Here is a 21,683-nt window from a genome sequence, read left to right as displayed (position 1 = left end):
GTCATGCAAGTTGGCCCTGACCGCAAGTCAGTTACTTGGCCAGATGTGCTCAACCAAAGAACCACAGTCAGCACCAACAGAAGGACAAGTGAGTAACCGCTACTGGAAAAAGGGGACTTTCAAGAACAGCATTTATCCTGACACAATTCTGCCTTGCCTGTGGGTCTTCAAGCCCGACATGTCAGAACACATAACTCCAGTGCAAATGGACACGTGCCAAGTGGGTTTAGGGAGCGTGCAGATCATTATACCTTGGGAGTGACAGCTCCTTGTAAGGACAATGCCTTGGAGAGAGTAATTCCCTCTGCCTAGATTGCAAGCCCTCCCTTAAGCTCCACCCCTTAAGTTCCAACCTTGCTCTCTCCCTCCCTTGAATTCTCACAGCTTCCGCCATAAGGAACCAACTTCGCATGAGGGCATAATGGAAGGCTTGGCACTTCAATGCTTCAAGAGACAAACTGTCAGAGGAGGGCAGTCAGCTGACAGTCTCCAGCTGTAGCAACTGCAGACCCTGCTGTAGCACCTGAGCCAAGGCCGTATGTAAGAGAAGTGACATTCATTCATCCATTCAATGTTTCTGTGGCATCTTCCAGTATCAGGCACTGTGTTTAAAGTTTGGCAAAGAGATAACACGCACAACATTTTTCCTCAGTGTTTCAGAGAGCCTGTCACACACATAGTTGTTTGCGCTCACTGGGGGGAAGTGACGCTCCCCCCGGGGGCTAGTGTGGTGGGGGAGGGGGAGGGCAGCCAGGTTATCTGGTCCGCGGAAGGACAAGGGCATCACCCACTTACAGGACGCCTGGTCCCCATTGGTCTTCAGGGCAATGTCGTTTCTCTCCTGGCGCCCCTTGGTTCCCGAAACTTCCTCCATCTTGTGAATTTCTGACAAGCAGAGTTTGGGATTATAGTGGAAGAAGAGTTTCCCCTGAGTGATGGTGAGGTTGTGTTTGCTCCAGTCCCACAGCTGCCTTAGGTTCTGGTTGTCCAAGGCATAGAAAGAGTAGTTCCTATGGAAACACACACACGCCTAATCACTCATCAGCTTGCCGTCTCCGACTCCAAGACGGCAGGGCCGTGGCTGGAGTTGATCTTGTTCAGTGCTCCATCCTCAGTCCCAACCACTTGCTTGACACATACTCATTACGTGTTGAAAGGAGGGTTAGAGGGACAGGGGAAGTTGAGGAAGTCTTCAGGGCCAGGAAGGTATGTGAGATCAGTCTTGTGGGGGAGGAGGGTAAGACTGTGATGGGTTGAGATATGGGTTTTGAAAAGGGGAAAGACGGAAGACACAGAGGCACGTGAACTGGGCCCAGGGAAGAGCAAAGTAGCCTGTTCTGGCCAACAGGTGACAGGCAAGACCAAAGAGATGCCATGGGCCAAACCCTCTAGTATACTGCATGCCACACCAAGACCAAGAACATGTGACCTTCCTTGGTAGGCAGAGGGGGACCACTGAAGGTTTTATAACAACTCAGTAACTCAATTAGACCTTTGCCTTAGAACTATGAGTGGGCCACCAGTACATGAGGAATGGGGAAAGGGCAGCATCTAGATCTGTGTTATCCAACACTGAAACCACCACCCACATCTGGCTATTAAGCACCTGAAATTTGGCCATTCTGAACTGGACCAGAAGTAAAAAAAAAACACAGATTTCAATGACTCTGCATTAAAAAAAAAAAAAAGGATGTAAAAGATCTTCTTTATAATTTTTTGTATTGAGTCCATGTCAAAATAACAGCTTCATTGTAATGGGTTCAGTAAAATGCATTATTAAAATTCATTTCACCTATGTCTTTTCAAGTGTTTTAAATGTGGCTACTAGAACATTTAAAGTCTCATATGTGACCTGTATTTTATTTCTGTTGGATGGCCCTGGTAGTTCTAGAACCAACAAGAAAGTCATTGGAACAATCCAAATGAGAGGTGTGAGCTTCGGCAAAAAGACAGTTTTATGGTGAAATAATATTCCACTGTATATATATATATGTGTCTGTGTATGTGTGTGTATATATATATATATATATATATATATATATATATATATATACACATACACACACACACATACACACCACATTTTCTTTATCCATGCATCCATCAGTGGACACTTAGGTTGTTTCCATGTCTTGGCAAAAAACCCTAAGTTTCTCTACAATAACTCACAAACTTCCTAATGAGGCCACAGATACAGCACCAGGCCCACATACCCGATTTCCAAGGTCTCCCCTCGAATCAGACGTAACTTCCGGAAGAAGGAAAGTGACACGAGGGCATATGATCTGCGGATTTTCAGATACCCTGAAATTTCTTCAATGAGTCCAAGGTTGGCCTCTAGCTCAGCTGCCAGGTTGTCTAAGGAAGGAGAGAATGAATATCCAGTGGGTTTCCACCAAAATATTTTAACCTTTCCAGAATTCCCCATGGTGAAGAGTTAACCTACAGGCTGAAAATGATTTTCACGAGCCCTGCTCAAAATACATCTACAAGGCAGAGTAGATATGACAGAGATTGTCCTGCCTGCAAAACTGAATATATTTATTATATTAAGATGCCAACCCTTGCTCCCTCCATCACCCTGCTTTGCTTGCCTTCATAGCATGAACCACTGCCTGGGTTTACATTGTACGTTAATTTGTTTATTTGCAATATCCACCATGCACGGACTTTGCCTTGTTCACTGTGAGTATTCAATAAGTGTTCGCTGAATAAATAAGCAGAGAAATGCCTTTTTTGCCTGTGACAGATGTCTGGAAACATGGTCCCCAGACCTGCAAAAGAGGGCGTGTTGCCTGCTTGTTAAAAATGCAAATTCCTGATGTCCCAACTCCCAGCTTTGAAAATCAGAATCTCAGGGGGGAGTGAGGCCAGGACTGAGCTGTGAACTCCAGGTTTGGAGACAAACAGATTCCTTGCATGAGTCTCTGGACTGTGTTCCTTCTGTGCTCACGGAGAGTGGATCCCAGCAGACAGCAACCCCTCCCCCCAGAGCACTCACTGCCCCCTCGAATGTTGATGATTAAGCTCCCGTTGATGATGGTGCAGCCTCGGAGCTCCTGGGCAGACGTCACTGAGTCAATGGTCTTCTCGCCTTCCAGGAGGTGGCACACCTTGGGACAGGGGCCCAGGCATGGCGTGCACATCAGGCTGCAGAAAGAGTGGAGAGAGAGAGAGGTCAGGGCACACAGGACCAGACACACACGCGCACACGCACACACACACACACACACACACAAACACACACACACAAACATACACACACAAACACACACACACACACACACACACAGCAGACAGTGTGTTGCACAGGGTCCCAAGTGACCATAAGGCAGGATGCTTTATCCACAGAACTGGTGACATTTGGGACAGGAGAATTCTCCGTTGTGGGAGGCTGTCCTGTGTATTAAGGGTGTCAAGCAGCATGCCTGGGCTCCACCTGTTCCACGCCAGCAGCACCCCTCCACCCAAGACATGACAGCCAAAAATGTCTCCAAACATTGTCCCCTGGGGGATGGAAGGGCAAATCACCACCAGGTAAGAACAACTGCCTAGAGTGATAGGCTGAGGGTGTTTCTCCAGGGTGGCAGGTCCTACAGCATTACCCCGAGGTCAGGAGACTCAGGCTTTTACTCCAAAGTGATGGGGCTCCTGCCTTACCCCAAAGCGATAGGATTCACACCGTACCCCATGGAGAATCACCTTCTACCCTGTGGAGACAGGACTCGTGCAATTACATGGAACCGATGGGACTCCTGGCGTTACCATGGTGACGGGAAGGATGCAGAGCTGACGGGCCTGACGTAGGACTCATTTTGCCGCTACTCGAAAGTGGCTGATCTGATCCTGCTACCCCAACTGGTGGGACTTAGGCTGTTACTGCAAGGTGACGGGATGTTTGCTGTTCTGTGTGGGGCCTGACGTGACCAAACAGCTATATAGGACGTGACTACACAGCCTATGAGCTACAACACAACCTCACATTTGATAGTGGGTAACTGGAGGCAGACTTTGGCTTTGCCTTCCTGCAGCCTGATGTCCTCAAAGTGACAGCCCTCAGGAGTCCTTTGGGAATCAGCCCTCCCCTACACAGTGTCTCCGAGGTCAGTTCTCGGTTGGCACAGCCCTCCTAGGGCCAAGCAGGACACAGGATCCAGGGCAGGCTGAACACAATCTTCCATCCCGCTGGGAATTCAGAGGTGGGCACAGCCCCAAGCCAACCCATTGAGGGTTTTGCTAGAACTTCCTGGAAGGAAAAATGGTCTTCCTTCTGCGGTATCTAAGAGGGTACGGCTATGTTGCTAGCATGGAGCAAGGGGCAAGGGAGAGGCTGCCTGAGACCAAAACTAACAGAGACAGAAATAAAGCCAAGGATGGAAAGAAACTGATCATATGCACCCCTTGAGCTCCTGGATACAGCTGTACCTAAAGCGGTCCCCTGAATTTTTTGGTTACGGTCCTCAGTAACCTCCTTTAATCGTGCATGAGCCAGTTTGAATTGGGGTTCTGTCGTATGAAACCTCAAGATTCCCAACTGTTACGTTCTCATCTGTGAGATGGAGGCAATCTTCACGGGGCAGGTAGTGATGAGGACTGAATGATATACACCGCCTAAAGCACTCGGCACATAGAAAACGAAAATCGAAAATCGTTGGTCCCTTGCTATGACGATCACTTTTTATTAGTGGTATCATTGTTGCTGCTGTTGTAAATAACAACAGTAACTGTTGTTACCACACCCCTGCATATTCGATTCTTCAGAAAGATCTTGGTCATGGGTGACCGCCTGGCGGGGGGTGGGATAGGGAGGGTGGGAGGGAGATGCAAGAGGGAGGAGATATGGGGATATATGTATACGTATAGCTGATTCCCTTTGTTATACAGCAGAAACTAACACACCACTGTAAAGCAATTATACTCCAATAAAGATGTTTAAAAAAAAAAAAAAAGAAAATTGAAAGAAAAGAAAAGAAAAAAAAAAAAAAAAGAAGAAGAAGAACACATCTGGTCTTTGTCCCAGGTCCTGGCGCAGAGCTTCAAAATCCCTTGGAATTTCCTGAGCTATAGGAGCATCTTTGTTGTGCTAATGAGGTGACTTGTAGGGGCTGGTCACCAGAAAGACCAAATATGTCATTTGGTGGGTTGCATCAAACACTTGACCTCCAGAGAGAGAAGGGGGGCCGGAGATGGAGTTCAAACCCACGGCCAGTGATTCAACCCATCACACCTATGTAGTAAAACTCAAAGGAAAACTGTGGACGCCAGCTCAGTCCATTTTTCTGGCTGGTGAACACACAGCTATGCTGGAAGGGTGATGTCTGTGATTCCATGAGGGGATAGGAGCCCTGCTTCTGGAACTCTCCCAGCCTCTGTGCATGCATAATGGTAAAGCTGTCGTTGTACGTAATTGTAATTGCACTTGTAAGCCTGACATGAAGCTTTTTGACTGCTGAGGCATCTATTTCAAAAGACATCTGTCTTGAGTTAATGTAACACCAGGTCTATGACCCAGCCACTAGCAAAACAACCAGATAAGGAATTAGGCTGCCCCCACCCATGAAGGGGGCTCTTTCAGAAAGCCCTGGGGAACCTAGATAACTGACCACTTGACCGACCCCGCTTCCCCCTTCCTGTGCCCTAATTCCTGCTCTTAAGCTTTAAATTCACCATAGAGTGAACCCGTAAAACCCTAGACACCCCACCCTCATACCCTAATAAAAGCAGACCCCCCCACAAGTATTCCTCTCTCTCTCTCTCCCTTCCTCCCTCTCTCACTCCCACTCTTTTTCTCCCCTCTCTCCCTCTCCCCACCCCTGCTCCCCATGACTTCACTGTGTGGCCCTCCAGGACCTGTGAGTAACAAATCTTGTTCTTCAAGGTTCCCTGATGGTTTCTCGCTGAAGTGCATCCTGGGATCATAATAGGAACCACAGAGCTGGCCCAGCCATAAGTAGGGGCCCCCATGGGAGAGTGTCTGTAGAGCTTGCTACAAGTGATGTGTGCCCACGTAAGCTCTCCAAGCATCCCCACCCCAAGGTGCTACCATCAATAGGCTTGAACCAACAGAATAGTATAGACTTTTATTTTTTTCAGCTCTGTGAGTTGCCTAGCAAATTATTGAACCCAGGGGGTTTGTGGGAGCCTCAAAATTTATAGCCAGCCAATCAGAAGTGTGGGTGACCTGGGGACCGCCCAATTGTGGCTGGCATATGAAGTAAGGTTGTTCTGATGGAGAAGCAAGGCTTTAACCTGTGGGTCTGATGCTAAGCCGGGTGGTTGAGGTTGAGCTCTATTGCAGTACACCCAGTTGGTGCCAGAGCAGCTGGGGTGAAAAAAGAATAATGACCAAATGTTTGGGTTCTTTTGTTGGTTCTACAAATATTCACTGAGCACTTATCACGTGATAGATGATGCTCTAAGCCAAAGGTAAGCAAACTACAGCCCACAGACCAACTCCAGCTGGCCACTGGTTGTTGTAAATAGAGCTATATTGGAACACACCCACAGCCACTGGTTTGAGTATCATCAATGCCTGCTATCACTCTATAAGGCCGGAGTAGAGTAGCTGCAACCATACAGACCTCAGAGCTGAAAATATTTCCTATCTGGCCCTTTGCCAATGGCAGTTATAAACCACAGGCACACATGAGTGAACAAACAACCTACCTTCCCTGTGGGAAATCCACACGTTCTTTCCATCCCTTCCCACCAAGAAGTGGAGTCTGCCTTCTCATCCGCAGAATCTGAGCTTGGCCATATGAATTGCTTTGGCCAATGGGACATTAGCAAATGTGATACAGCAGTGGCTTAAGAAGTACTTACCCAGTAAAGCATGCCCTTCCTGGCTACATGTGGAGAGAGGTCCCAGTTGCCCATGCAGGATATGAGAGGTTAGCTTGTACCATCTCATCAGAGCTGACCCAGCCCAAGCCAGACAAACCTCCAGTCAATCCACAGACTCATTAGAAATCATAAATAAATGAGTGTTGTTTTAAGTCACTAAGTGCTGGGGTGGTTTGTTACACAGCACAAGCTAGCTGATACACTTGTGAAGCGTATGGTCTCGTTGGGGAAAATTAATAAATTGACAATTAAAATATCAGCTAGTGGTAAATAGCATGAAAAGAGTTAAAATGGAGTGTTGTGCCCAAGAGTAGCCAGATGGCTAGTTCAGACAGAATGGTCATACAGGGAAGGAGTCTCAAAAGAAGTGACTTTTATGCCTGTGACCTGGATGACAAGGAGAAACCAGCCATGCGAAGATCAAGAGGCAGAGAATTCTCCACACCCTTAACATGCACCCCCAATATCTAATCCTCCTCATCTCACTAAAGAGCACCCCACCAGGTATCTGGGAATGACCATAGATGGCGAGGCCTCTTAACGAACCCACATGGGTTCCCAGACCTCCACTCTAATAACATCAAGAACTACTTCCCAGGGACTTCCCTGGCGGTCCAGTGGTTGGGACTCCATGCTCCCAGTGCAGGGGGTCTGGGTTTGATCCCTGGTCAAGGAACTAGATCCCGCATGATGCAACTAAAAGAGCCGCATGCCACAGCGAAGATCCCGTGTGCCGCAACTGAAGGACCCCGCATGCCACAACTAAGACCCAGTGCAGCCAAATAAGTAAATAAGTAAATACATGTTAAAAGGAAAAAAAAAAAAAAAAGAACTAGTTCCCAGATAAGCCAAAAGAATGGAAGAAAACATATCTGGCCCTTTTTAATAGCAAACCATAATAGAAAACACGACAGCACTGAAGTCTGTCACAAAATAAAATAAAAGCTTCAGAAGGAAAACAAAATTTTTTTTAACCTACGAAGTAAAATACTGCCCTGATGGGTCATAATTAACATCCCTCACTTTCCCCTCTTTCACTCCGTAAACGTCCCAAGCATCACAGGACAAGCTATCAATTTCCTGGGGCTTCAATCCTGGGGTCACTGGCATCAGCAAAACATCAAAGGAAGTTGTTCTATTTTTCAGATCTTTGTTATGATCAAAAAACAGAAAAAAAACTTTAAAGCCAACGTCTTTTAGTGGAAGATGTTAATATCCATGCTTTAGCTCAAATGTGAAAAAAAAAAAAAACCAAATAAATCAAGAGAATATGATAATTTTCCCAATCTTACTGATAAATTGGCCCCAAAGAAGAAAAAATAGCTCTGTCCGGCATGCAAAGGTGGTTTATAGAAGCCTATTTTTGGTCAACAAAGCCACTTGATAGGTTTTATCAAAAATGAGTAAAACAAAACATACTGTACTTGCAGGTTTCACAAACACTCAAAGAGAGGCTCCTAGGAACCAGAATAAAGATTGTTTTCCTTCCCACCGTCCCCGCTCAGGGAAATAAAATTTCCCACCAGAACCCGCTCACTTGGCTAATTTTCAAGTCCGAAGAGGAAGATTTTTACGTAAGCAGGTCAGCTCAAGGCCCCTAGACATACGTCTGTTTCTGATTTGTTTTTGTGTTGTTTTGTGGGTTGGTTTGTTTTTTTCAGACCCTCAACACAAAAATCAGGAAACAGATTTTTTAAACTCAGTTACAGCCCTGAGACACCAAAATAGCTCATCTGAGAAGCTGACAGCATGAACAAAAAGTCTGAGATGTGGGTAGGAAATCTGACTCACCGTCGGGGAGAGAAAACCTTGCTTTTTCTCACCTAAATAGTAGGAAATGGTTTGATGGCATTGTCCTTCAAAAGACAACAAAGCCTTGAGAACAATCTAGAATTGAGTCCTTCTTCCTGGCACTCCAGGTTAATCTCAGGACACCACCCAGATCCAGCTTGGAGAAAACATTTAAAACATCTGAGCTCTGATCTTGGTTGTGAGAGCCAGGCAGCTACATCATTGGGAACAATCGCACCATCTAAAGGGCTGTATACAAAACCAGAGACTTCTATTTTCTTTTTCTTATTGTATTTATTTACTGTTTCTGGCTGCGTTGGGTCTTCGTTGCTGCACGCGGGCTTTTCTCTGGTTGCGGCGAGCGGGGGCTACTCTTCGTTGCGGCGCGCGGGCTTCTCATTGCGGTGGCTTCTCTTGTTGTGGAGCACGGGCTCTAGGCACACGGGCTTCAGTAACTGTGGCACATGGGCTTCAGTAGTTGTGGCTCGCGGGCTCTAGAGCGCAGGCTCAGTAGTTGTGGCGCACGGGCTTAGCTGCTCCGCGGCACGTGGGATCTTCCCGGACCAGGGCTCGAACCCGTGTCCCCTGCATCGGCAGGCGGGTTCTCAACCACTGCGCCACCGGGGAAGCCCAAGACTTCTATTTTCAACGCTAAGCATAGAAAGCATTAAATTTCCGGTATGCCAGATGCAGAAAATATTTACCCTCTGGCCCTTTGCAAGAGAAAGTTTGTTGACTCCTGCTCCAGAGGCCCGCACCAAAACCGGGAAACAGGGATGGCATCCGGGAGACCCACGCATGTCACTAATCACCAGCAGCTTCCTCACTCAGTCAATTAACTCTAGTTTTCCACACAGTTTGAAGAGGCAGCATCATCACCAACCCCAACCCCATGGCCCTTCCCCTCTTTACCACCTGCCCCCAACCCCGGAACCCATACCCAGGACTCACTTGCTGGAATTCATCGTGTAGCCGGAGGGGCACTCAGGGATGCACTTGTTGTTGTGAATGACATACTGGTGGCAGCCCTGCCTGCGAGAGTTCTTGCATTTGTTGTGCAGGTCCTGGCAGAAGCTGAAGTTCACACAGCGCCAGTCTTGGAAGTGGTAGTAGGGGGGCGGGCAGGTCTCCACGCACCTGCCATCCAGGTAGAAGTTGCGACAGGCCACACACTTGGTGGGGTCGTCAGGCTCAGAGCAGTTGCCCAAGCACTCACTGTGGCAACAGAGACCCTCAGCGGTGCAGCCGTGAGACTTACAGATCGTGGGACACACTGGAGAGAGAAAGAAAACAGCTGGTCAGTGGCTTTGCCCAATTCCTGTCTGCACAACAGCAAATCTGGATGAGGAAGTGCCAGCCAAACAAAATAATAACAGTAACAGCTCACTTCTACAGCACTTGCTAGGAGCCAGGCACAACTGTTAGCTCATTTCAGCCCCCAAGCCAGTGACATGCTTGTACATGTTAACAGCTTCTTCAGGGAGCAGGGCTGAGACGCTCTGCTTTATAGCATTTGCCAATTTCCGTGGTGTAAATACTCCCACCACGGTTCCTTTCAAGCTACCTCACGTATAGTTACTGAATGTGGAGCCAGTAAGAGATACATAGTATCACAGCATTAAACAGTACATGCATTGCATAGATACAATAGTAGCAAATAACCTCAAAAGCATAAATCATAGAAAACTGTCGTGAGATGATTAGTAAGTGGTGAGTTTGGAGTATTTATTACCTTTGTTTTAAACATAATTTGTTTAATTGTAAGTTGATGTCATTTAAATTTTAAGAACAGCTTGTTTAAGAACCAAATTTCCTGAAAATTACACAATTGGCTTTAGCAAGCCAGCTCCAGCACGCAGCTGCAGTACTGGTGTAAATAGATATATCTGGGGCTTCCCTGGTGGTGCAGAGGTTAAGAATCCGCCTGCCAATGCAGGGGACACGGGTTCGAGACCTGGTCCAGGAAGATCCCACATGCCGCTGAGCAACTAAGCCCGTGCGCCACAACTACGGAGCCTGCGCTCTAGAGCCCACGAGCCACAACTACTGAGCCCACGTGCCTAGAGCCCACGCTCTGCAACAAGAGAAGCTGTGACAATGAGAAGACTGTACACCGCAATGAAGAGTAGCCCTGGCTCACCACAACTAGAGAAAGCCCACGCACAGCAACGAAGACCCAATGCAGCCAAAAATAAATAAATCAATTTTTTAAAAAAATTTTTAAAGATAAGAACTCTTGGGGATTCCTTGGTGGCGCAGTGGTTGAGAGTCCGCCTGCCGATGCAGGGGACGCGGGTTCGTGCCCCGGTCCGGGAGGATCCCACGTGCCGCGGAGCGGCTGGGCCCGTGAGCCATGGCCGCTGAGCCTGCGCGTCCGGAGCCTGTGCTCCGCGACGGGAGAGGCCACAACAGTGAGAGGCCCGCGTACCGCAAAAAGAAAACAAACAAACAAACAAAAGAACTCTTTAAAATAAATAAATAAATAGATAGATAATGATCTCCAGTTTACAAATGGGGAAACTGAGGCGCAAGGAGGTTAAGCAAATGGCCCAAAGGTCATTCATTGCTTCAACGCACATTTACTTGCACTGATCTAGATATTACAGCTGCTGCAGGAAAATGGTGGCCACAGACCCTGCCTTTGGGACCACATGTTCCAATGGAGGAGACATATTCATCATTTAAAAGTACAACTGCATACACAGCAAGCACCATGCCGGAAGTAAGGGGAGGTGGCATTTCTGCTGTGACCTGCAGGAGATCATGAATGGGAAAGGAGAGGGCTCTGCGGATGGCAGGCAGAGGCTGTGCACGGATTTGGTGGCTGGAGTTTCTCATTTGATGCGACCGAACTTGTCCGCTGAAGGCTGGACTCTGCCCTGGCTGCCTGCAGCAGCTTGGAACACATGCCCTTTCTCCCGATGTCTCACTACTCCTGACTTCCTGATTCCCCTTAACTTCGGTCCCTCAGCATCTGGACCTGGGCTTCCATGACCAACCCTCCCTTTCCAGGCTGCCAGCAAATTTGTCCCTCGACCGATGGCTTCCCTAAAGGCTGGAAAGACCTCGGCCACAGCAGAGCCTGTTCCCCGGGTGCCTCCTTTGCTCACTCCGTGCACACCTTGGAACGTGCTTTGGAAGCTGGGGAGTGTTCTTCACTCTAAACCCTCAGCCCCTCTGACTGCTGCAATGGACATCCCGGCCCACGTGGACCCCACCAACCAGACCCAGGGAACTGAAGAGGCTTCTGAAGCCACACTCCCACATGAGCACGGCTGTTGGATGGAACTTTCTGTGATGATGGAAATGGTCCCCGTCGGCACCGTCCAACACGGTAGCCACTTCCCCACGGCTGTGGAGCGTGGTTAGTGCAAAAAGCAATCAATTTTTTTTTTAATTGCAGCAAAATATGCGTAAAACTGACCATCTTAACCATTTTTAAGTGCACAGCTCAGTGGCAGTAAGTACATTCACATTGTTATGCAACCATCCCCACGGTCCATTTCCAGAACTTTCTCATCTTCCCAAACTGAAACTCTGTCCCCATGAAACCCTGACTCCCCACCCCCTCCTCCAGCCCCTGGTGCCCACCATCTACTTCCTGTCTCTGTGGATGTGACTCTTCTAGGGACCTGCTGTGAGTGGAATCAGATCGTGTTTGTCCTTCTGTGTCTGGCTTCTTTCACTGAGCGTCATGTCCTCGTGGGCCATCGTGCTGCAGCAGGTGTCAGAAGTTCCTTCCTTTGTTACAAAGGCAGAATTCTTGTTGACAACATCACCAGTGGGTGCTTGACTATATCTTGATAAGGAGGAAAACGTCTATACACGGTAAGATGAGCTAGCTTGAATAACTGTAGCTGCTTACATTTATACAATGAAAATCAATCATATATGTCAAAAAGGGGGAGAATCCAAGCTTCGTATAGGTTCTTAGGCAACATTTTCTGGAATTTTAATTCTCTCCAAGCTTGTCATGAGCCAAAGTTGCCAGGGAAAAAATAGTCATTGAATAAGAGATGTGGCATGTGCAAATCATGATTGATAAATAGAGCTGGTTTTGCCATTAAAAAAAAAAAGGTTCCTTCCTTTTTAAGGGTAATACTACTTCATTGTGTGTATATATATCACATTTTGTTTAACCATTTCATCTGTCAATTGACTCTAAGGCTACTTAGACCTTTTGCTCACTGTGAATCATGCTGCTGTGATCAGGGGTGTACAAATATCTCTTCAAGACTCTACTTTCGGTTCTTTTATGTATATACCCAGAAGTGAATTGTTGGATCATATGGTACTTCTATTTTTAACGTTTTTATTGAAGTATAGTTGATTTACGGTGTTGTGTTAGTTCCAGGTGTATAGCACAGGATTCAGTTTTATATATACTTCTATTCTTTTTCAGATACTTTTCCTTTTAGGTTATTACAAAATATTGACGTAAACCACAGCAATATCTTTTTGGATCCATCTCCTAGAGTAATGAAACAAAAACAGACAAATGGGACCTAATTACACTTAAAATCTTTTGCACAGCAAAGGAAACCATAAACAAAATGAACAGACAGCCTACAGAGTGGGAGAAAATATTTGCAAAAATGTGACTGACAAGGGATTAATTTCCAAAATACTTTTAATTTTTTGAGGAACCACCGTACTACTTTGCACAGCGGCTGCACCATTTTACATTCCCACCAAGAGAACATGGTAGAAGGTTCCAGCTTCTACTGAGGAACCAAACTTTTCATTGCATTTCAATTTTAATTTTAAAATTGGTGGGGGGGGGGGCTACTGGCTCTTGTATTGGACAGCAGAGGCTTAGCGAAAGAAACTCCTTGCCAAAGCCTACGGGTCTCATGTGGTCTAGTGCCTGAAGTCTCTCTGAGTCCTTCTCCCAAACCCAGGCAGTCGCCACTCCAGCATCCTTCCTGCCCCTCACGCACCCAGGCTCAGCCCTACCACAGGACCTTTGCATCTGCTGCTCTGGCTGCAGCATCCTCCCATAACTAGCTCCCTCTCAACCCCTTAGAAAGACCTTCCCTGACCTCCCCACTGGAAGTCACTTTCTCCTTCTTAAACCAAGTTCTAACACATGGTCCTATGACATTTTTCTTACAGCACTTATCACTCTCGAAAATTATCTTGGGTGCTTGTTGACTGTCTGTCTGGAAGGGCGCTTGGGGGCAGGGCCACTCCTGCTCCATTCACTGCACTAGATCCCACGACACCCACTCCTAGGACAGGGCCTTGCACCCAACAGGAGCTCGGTAGACCCATGTCTGAAAAGACAGAAAGGAGGCAAAAGAAAGGCCTTTGGAGCTAAGCCCCCAGTTTTTAGCCAGTGGCTCGGGAATTCATCCAAGAACTCCGAGTTGCAAGGAGCTTCACAAACACCATGAAAAATTACATGGAAAATCTGGAGCATCCAAGCCTAGGTGCATAGTCTGATTTTCTACATGGATCAAGAAAGAATTAAGAAGCTGTCATAGGAGCAGGACGGAGTTAACCCCGCCAATGTCTGTGTAGGATTTTCAGCGTTTACATACCCGCCCCCCATTGGATTCTTACTTAATTCTAACAAAACCTCCGGGAGGGAGCAGTGTTAAGTAACATTGTCTCCATCTCACAGAGGAGAGAAGACTTGCTCAGCTGAGATGCGGCAGGGCCAAAACCCGAACTTCGATCTTTCGGCTCTAAACCCGACATTCCTGGGTCTCAAGAAGGACACGGCCATCCACAGGGTCCACCAATGAGGAGGAGGGGTGCCGTGCATACAGCTCTCCACCCACAGGCATGCCACAAAGCTTTCTCCAAAGTATCCATGACAGCCTCAGTTTTCTTGTCTGTCAAATGGCGATGAAAACAAACTCTCAACTCCCTCTCACACCTAAAAGAGGGGATGCGGGTGAGGAACTGGATTCTTTGATAGACACGGTGTAGGTTGGATATCAGTTAGCTACTCTGGGCATTATTATTCTTTCCACTGTCATGAACAATCTGTCTACAAGGACCCAAGGAACTCTGTGGCAGGAAGCAATATAGAAAGCAGACAGTTATTTAGGAGCCACCAAGACTCCACCCTCTGGGAAAGCACATGTGCGAGGAGGAAGGGGCCTGTTTCCTGGGCTGGGGCTCCATCTGAGGGTCAGCCCTTGAGTTCAAAAGAGGTGTCAGCAAAGACCTCACGAAAACTTCCCAAACACATAAGCTTTCCGGCCTAGACAATGCTAAGAAAAACGATCCAACACTCACAAACGAGGCCAGAGGTCACCCACAGGGCTATTCAATCTTCCTCTGGAGCCCTGCCCAAGAGGCCCACCTGAGAACAACTTCATTCTCCAGCAAAGGAGCTGGCAACGTTTTCCCAGAGAGGGTCACAAAGCACATGTTCGGAGCTTATGTTCGGTGTCACAGCTGGTCCACTCTGCCGCTGTGGAGTGAAAACAGCCCAGAGAAGGCTTATGGGGACAAACGCATTGTATCCAATAAAACTTTATTTACAAAAGCAAGCAACGGGCTGGATCATTTGCCAACCCAGGCAAATGATCAGAGGTAAGTTTCAATACAGTGAAACTTACCTGTGATTGATTTACTTTTTCTTTTTTTATATTTATTTATGTATTTGGTTGTGCTGGGTCTTAGTTGCAGCAGGCAGGCTCCTTAGTTGAAGCTCGAGGGCTCCTTAGTTGCAGCATGCAAACTCTTGTTGCGGCACGCGTGTGGGATCTAGTTCCCTGACCAGGGATCGAACCCGGGCCCCCTGCCTTGGGAGCACGGAGTCCTAACCGCTGCGCTACCAGGGAAGTCCCTGATTCGCTATTTCTATTAGCGCCTCAACTCCAGGAAGCCAGACGTCAACTTATAGATGGATACGTTGTAAATCATTTTTTTATCCCATAGAAGAAACAGCCTCCAAAAATGACAGGTTTATTGCCCCTGGGACATTAAGTGTCTCCATATCTAACGTTGCAATCCTAGTTCAGTGATTATACATGCTTTGGCTTTACCATCCAGCCGGTGCCCTCACTAAAGGGTTACAAGTGTTGACAGGTGTTTTTTTGTGCTTTTTTTTTTTTTTTCTTTGCATAAGAGTTGTGTTTTTTAACTTTTGAAGACTATACTTTGATAAGTCTGCTCTGGGTGTCTCCCATTCTGTTTCCAAGTACTTTATCTTATTTAATAGAAATGCCACCGCGGGCGTCCCCCACCCAGGGTGAATTATGAAAACCACACATCTGGCAAGATGAAAATGGAGGAGGGGTCTGACTCTCCTCTCCCTACGCACCTTGCCCTGTCCTTTTATAGACACCAAATGAGCCACAGCCACAGTCCCAGCAGCCCTGGCTCAGAGGGCCACCACACCCAGGCTGTTTCTGCCAGAGAGGATGGCAGCCTTCTCAAGAAAATGCCCAGCAGTCCGGGAGCTATGGACCTTCCCAGGACAGGTACAGGATGTGTGTGCATGCAACATCCACACGCCCAGACCTCCCTCCTCCAAACACACAAGTTCCTTGTTCATCCATCTCCCGTCCCCCACCCCCCACCCAAGTCGCCTTGGGCTGCTGGCCTCAATTGCCTCCCAATTCTCCCCTAAATTTCCAAAAGCCCCTGGTCTCCAGTTCCACTAGCAGAAGCAGCCACTACCCTCCTGAAACTCTCACCTCAAGTGGCTTTTTCACTACACCCCGCTGAGAAGATTGAAAACTGAACTCTAAATAAACCAGCAGAGTGCAAAGGAGGAAAAGCAGAGTCAGCGTCCTCTGGTTGGACCCTCTGACATAAGTGGAAGGCTCCTCACCAAACGATGCTTTCCCTAGAGAGAGATCTACAGAAATGCCAACTGGTTTAAAAGAGGTGGGTATAAAGCAAATGAGACAGGTGCAATTTGACCTCCGTATTTCTACTGCTAGGAATTATCCTGCAGACAAGGGACCATATGTGCATTTAGACACCTAGACAAGGATATTCTTTACCCTACAGGACATTAACCATTGGGGTTTATAACTGCAAAAGCCTGTAAACAACGTAAAAGTCCAAAGCAGGAGACTGTAAATAAATTAATGTGGATCACGGAAGTAGAATAGTACGCAGCTGTGAAAATGGAAGTGGCTCTATGTATTTTGATGTTGGAGTCACTTCCAAGATAGCATTAAGGGGGAAAAAGTGTCTAAAGAACATAGCGTGTTTGTGGAAAAAGGAAAGAGATGTACATTGTGGGAATACAAAATGGACAGCTAGTGTGGGAGACAGTTTGGTAGTTTCTTATAACGTTAAACATATACTTCTGATCCTTACCACAGAACCTAGGGGTTTACCCGGGTGAAGTGAAGAGCCAAACAAAACACGGACGTACACACGAAGACCTGTATTCGAATGTTTATAGTGGCTACCTTTGTAATCACCCCAAACTGGAAACAAACTCAATATCCCTCAACTGGGGAACGGATAAACATTGTATCTCCATGCAACAAACTCTAGGGAGCCCTCAAAATAGAATGAAATGCTGATTTCCACAACACAGGGATGAATTTCAAATGCATGGTATGGAGTATAAGAAGCGGGTCTCCAAAGCTACACATTCTAGGATCCCATTTTATATGACATCCTGGAAAAAGCAAAAGCTATAGGGACAGTGAACACATTAGTGGTAACCAGGGGCTGCAACTGTAAATGACACACAGGAATTCGGAAGATGATGGAACCATTCCATATCTTGACTGTGGAAGTGGTTACATGACTATATAATCAGTCAAAACTCACAGAATTACACCGAAACGGGTGAACTCTGCTGTACGGAAATTACATCTTAAAATGAGGGGGAAAGAAAAGGACAAATAGGACATATGTCCGTCTGGGAGGGACACAAGAAATGTGCCCCGTGACTGCCTGTGGGGAGGGCAATGTGGGTGAAGTGGAGGGTGGGTAGCAACACCCTTGCGTATCAGCACAAGTTGATTTTTATTTTTTCCTATGTATGTGTACGCCCTTCTAAAACTGACCTCTATTTAAAAATACATTTTTTAATATAACTGAATCACTTTGCTGTACACTTGAAACACAACACTGTAAATAACTGTACTTCAATAAAAATTTGAAAAATAAAAATACATTTTTAGAAACTCAGCTAGATGATTAAGAAATGTTTTTCATCCATTATACCATTCTACCCCCAAATATTCCTATAACGACTGTGTCAGAATAGCCGACAGGCATCAACGAGAGCTTTACAAGGTTTCTCTGAAGATCTTTTTTTGCCTTAGTACAAAATCAACAGTCAAAGCAACTAAACACCAAGTGCGCTCCAAGGTTGGAATCTGGACCAGGTAGAAATATTATTGATGATGGACAACACTGGTACAACAGATGAGATTTATATAACAGACTGTGGGTTCAAATACTGCGTCAGCGTTAATGCCCTGATTTTAAGCATCATACGGAGGTTGTGTAAGAGCATTTTCTTGTGCTTAGAAAATGCCCCCGAAGAATTAAAGGCAAAGGAACAATATGCGTGCATCTGACTCTCCGATGATTGGGGGGGGGGGGATTAATATGTATATAATGTGTACATAAATATAGCAGAGAGATGATAAAACAAATGGGGTAAAACTAGTGAATTTGGATACAATTCTTTCAAGTTTTCTGCCAACTTGCAAACTACATCAAAATTAAACGTTACCAATTTATAACCAAGCAAGGTTAAAAGCTGCAATACTGGGAGAAAACAAAGGCCCTGCGGTAGATAACATGCTTATAAAAATACAGCCACTTTTGTTTTCTTTGCCTTTTTAAGTTCAAATCAATTTGGTTTTTCTCAGTTAAGTAGATATATGGTAAAAACAAAACAAAAACTTTTTTCGAAAAACCACTATTAAATGTTTCCATAGCACGACATGTTAATAACATCTTGCTACATTCCTTTCCAAAGCCCGTGGTTAAAAAAAAAAAAGATTTATTATTCCAAAAATTACTGCTTTCCAGAAATTTCCAAACGGAACAGTTGCGTCATGGGCCTGCAGACACATTAACCACAGGGCCTCGTGGCTCTCCCTTAAAGTGTGAATATTATAAACTCCATAAAGTAATTTACTTTGTTTCCATCCTAAGCCTTTCTCTCCCGCGCCTACCCCAGACGCTGACAGACGAAGTTCGAATCCCCGGAGCCCCGGGGCGCGGGCAGCACTTAGTCGGGAAATTCCTCCCCTTGGAATCTAGTTGATTTAATGGTGGGATTGGAGGTGGGGGAGCGCTACGTGAACTTTTGACGGCTGGGTGGTCAACAAACGCCCTTTCAGGTATGCGCTCCCTGAGAAGCGGCGACCGCAGGAGGTCGCGTCCTTGAATCTAGGAAGCTCCCCCTTTCCTCCCCTGACAATGCCGCCCCCGCAGGAGCGAGTAGATTCGCTTCCCAGATGCGTTTGGAATCAAGTGGCGGAGCTCTTCAGGGAAATACGGCGCATGCAGGCCAGAAAGGAGGCGGAACCCCGAGGCGGGGAGGGGGGGGGGCCTCCCCTCTAAGGCAGCCTCAGGATTGGTTGGTTCCAGGCATCTATGTGTGTGTTCAGGAGGGGAGGACGCTGGGCAGGAGAAGCCCCGCCCCCGTGAGCTAGTGGCGGCTGCGAAGCACAAAGCCCAAGGCGCACTCCGCTCCGTGGAATCCAGGCCGGGCAGTGACGGCGGCCGCAGCACCGCCCTCGCGCTCAACCAATGGGCGGGCGTGCTGCCGGGGCGCTGGCCCCGCCCCCGGGCGCTCGGGGCTCCGCTCGTCCGACTGGCGCTCCGGCCGTGACCGCCGCCGGGCGGTCCGCGCTGGGGGCTCCGGGAGGGCCTTTCGAGGGTGCAGACCTTGAAGGGCGGGCCTGCAGAGGATGGAACTTCGGAAAAAGTTAAAGAAAAGGAGAAACCGAGCGTGCGGGCCGCGTCAAGCAGCCACCGGGTGGCTTGGGCCGCGCGCGGAGCTGGGCTTGTGCCCGGGAGAAGATCGGGTCACCGCGTGGCAGGCAGCGCCTGGGATGGCCGAGGGGGGCCCTGGCCCCAGACCTCACTCGGGAGGGGCCCAGAGAGGGGCAGCGGCTCGCCAAGGGTCGCACAGCACAGTCTCCCAAATTGGGGGTGAGGGGGGCGTGGCAAGGGGAGAGTCCCACTCTGTAGGACCCTACCCACAAGGTTTCGATCCCTCACTCGCCCAGAATATCAAGGACCATACTCATAAATTACAATCTTAATAAAACTTACAAGATTTCTTTTCGGGGTGCCCTCCGGCCACTGTTCCCCCAGCATTTGAAGATGTCCACCTATACTTGCAATTCCAGTAGACCGAGGCAGCAAATGGGCATTCACTAACGCGCCCCCCCCATTCCACGTGAATACACTTTAAAATGTGTATTCCGTTTGCAGAATACAACATTCAACCCATATCGGTTAATAAGCTCTTATTAACCCTATTATTCAAGCAACCGTCTCCATTACAGATGGAGAAACTTAAGCACAGAAGGGCTGCTTTGCTAATGCCAGCTCAGCTAGCAAGCAGCAGGGCCAAACTGGAACCCAGCTCTCCCAGGGAGACTGGGACGGCGTGTGACATCAGGGACTTACACTGTGGGTTTAATTCACAGTGTTTCCCACTTTGCCCCACGTGGATTTGGCACCTTCCTGGCATTGGGATGCAGAAAGGGATGGTGACCTTGTCTCTCCTCTCCCAGGATGCACAAAAGAGACAGACAGGTAAGGCCCATGGAGGGGAGGCTTATTACTGCATCTGTCTTCTTATTGCATCCCAGTGGCAGGCACACACAGCAGGTGCACAGTGAAGATCACAGGGGGAAAAAAAAGTGGAGGGAATCAGGTGACTGGCTTTATCCCAGCAGGAGAGGGACAGTACATGCAAATGTGTGAATCATCAGGGCTGCCTTTAACTATAAACAGTTCAGAGTTGCAAAGTACAGAGGAAAAGGTATGGGACATCAGGCCAGGCAGGACGGTTAGGGAGCTGAGGGGCTTGGACTTTGCATCACAGGAGGAGCCGAAAAAGGGCTTCAACCAGAAAAGACACCACCAGATCCACATTTGGGGCCAATTTTCTGGCTCTCTGCTGGGTGGCTGAAGAAGGCAAGAGGGGACAGAGAGGACTAGGCTGGCTTCTGAAGCCATCAGAGAGGTGGAGTCATCAGGACTTATCATATGGATGACTCCCAAGTTTCCACCTTGGGCAGGTGCACAAGACTCACAAGATGAACTAAGAAGAAAAACAAGGTGCTCAAACTTGGACCATCTGGGTTTGAGGTGTGGAGTCCAGGATGTCAGGGCTTCTGCACATGATTGATTGTTTGCAGTTGCTAAGTCACACCTCAAACAACCCCAGCCTGCTCCTGAAAACCACTCTTGCTAAAGTGCCTGGGCCCTAGTTTGTTGTGGACATTTTAGAACTTTTCCCTCATTTATGTATGTCATACATACACATTTTAGGCAATTAACTGTAGCAATGACTTTTTAAAAGTTGTTGAGTTTTAAGGGCTTCCCTGGTGGCGCAGTGGTTGGGAATCTGCCTGCCAATACAGGGGACACGGGTTCAAGCCCTGGTCTGGGAAGATCCCACATGCCACGGAGCAATGAAGCCCGTGCGCCACAACTAGATCCTGCACTCTAGAGCCCGTGAGCCACAACTACTGAGCCCACATGCCACAACTACTGAAGCCCATGTGCCTAGAGCCCATGCTCTGCAACAAAGAGAAGCCACCACAATGAGAAGCCTGCACACTGCAACAAAGAGTAGCCCCCACTCACCGCAACTAGAGAAAGCCCACAAGCAGCAGCAAAGACCCAATGCAGCCAAAAATTAATTAATTATTTTAAAAATTGCTAATATATTTTTTAAAGTTGTTTAGTTTTAGCCTACTTGTGTTTTCTACTTCCTGAGCCAATGTAACTTTTACAGGACTTAGAAATTAATGGCAAGAGAGCACAACTTATGAGATGTGGGCATAGCTGTTCCCAGGGGCAAATTCAGAGCCTTAATTTCTTGCAAAAGGCAATGATTAACCTAAATAAAATAAGCA

General features: G+C 47.4%; 1 protein-coding gene across 4 annotated transcripts in view; it reads right to left on the bottom strand.

Annotated features, from left to right (window-relative positions):
- Positions 1–21,683, bottom strand: part of INSR (insulin receptor) — a 133,505-nt gene that overhangs the window by 38,891 nt on the left and 72,931 nt on the right. For all 4 annotated transcript variants that reach the window (XM_059062581.2, XM_059062582.2, XM_059062583.2 and 1 more), the window contains exons 3-6: positions 9,586–9,907; positions 3,002–3,150; positions 2,214–2,358; positions 796–1,010 (exon numbers count right to left, since the gene is read on the bottom strand). In XM_059062581.2, the coding sequence (XP_058918564.1) occupies positions 796–1,010; positions 2,214–2,358; positions 3,002–3,150; positions 9,586–9,907 (831 nt within the window). The remainder of the gene's footprint in view (positions 1–795; positions 1,011–2,213; positions 2,359–3,001; positions 3,151–9,585; positions 9,908–21,683) is intronic.

Source organism: Kogia breviceps, chromosome 4, assembly GCF_026419965.1.
Source record: "Kogia breviceps isolate mKogBre1 chromosome 4, mKogBre1 haplotype 1, whole genome shotgun sequence".
Classification (NCBI taxonomy): domain Eukaryota; kingdom Metazoa; phylum Chordata; class Mammalia; order Artiodactyla; family Physeteridae; genus Kogia; species Kogia breviceps.
Note: the sequence above shows the minus strand (reverse complement) of the source record. Positions and strands in the feature narration are given on the sequence as shown.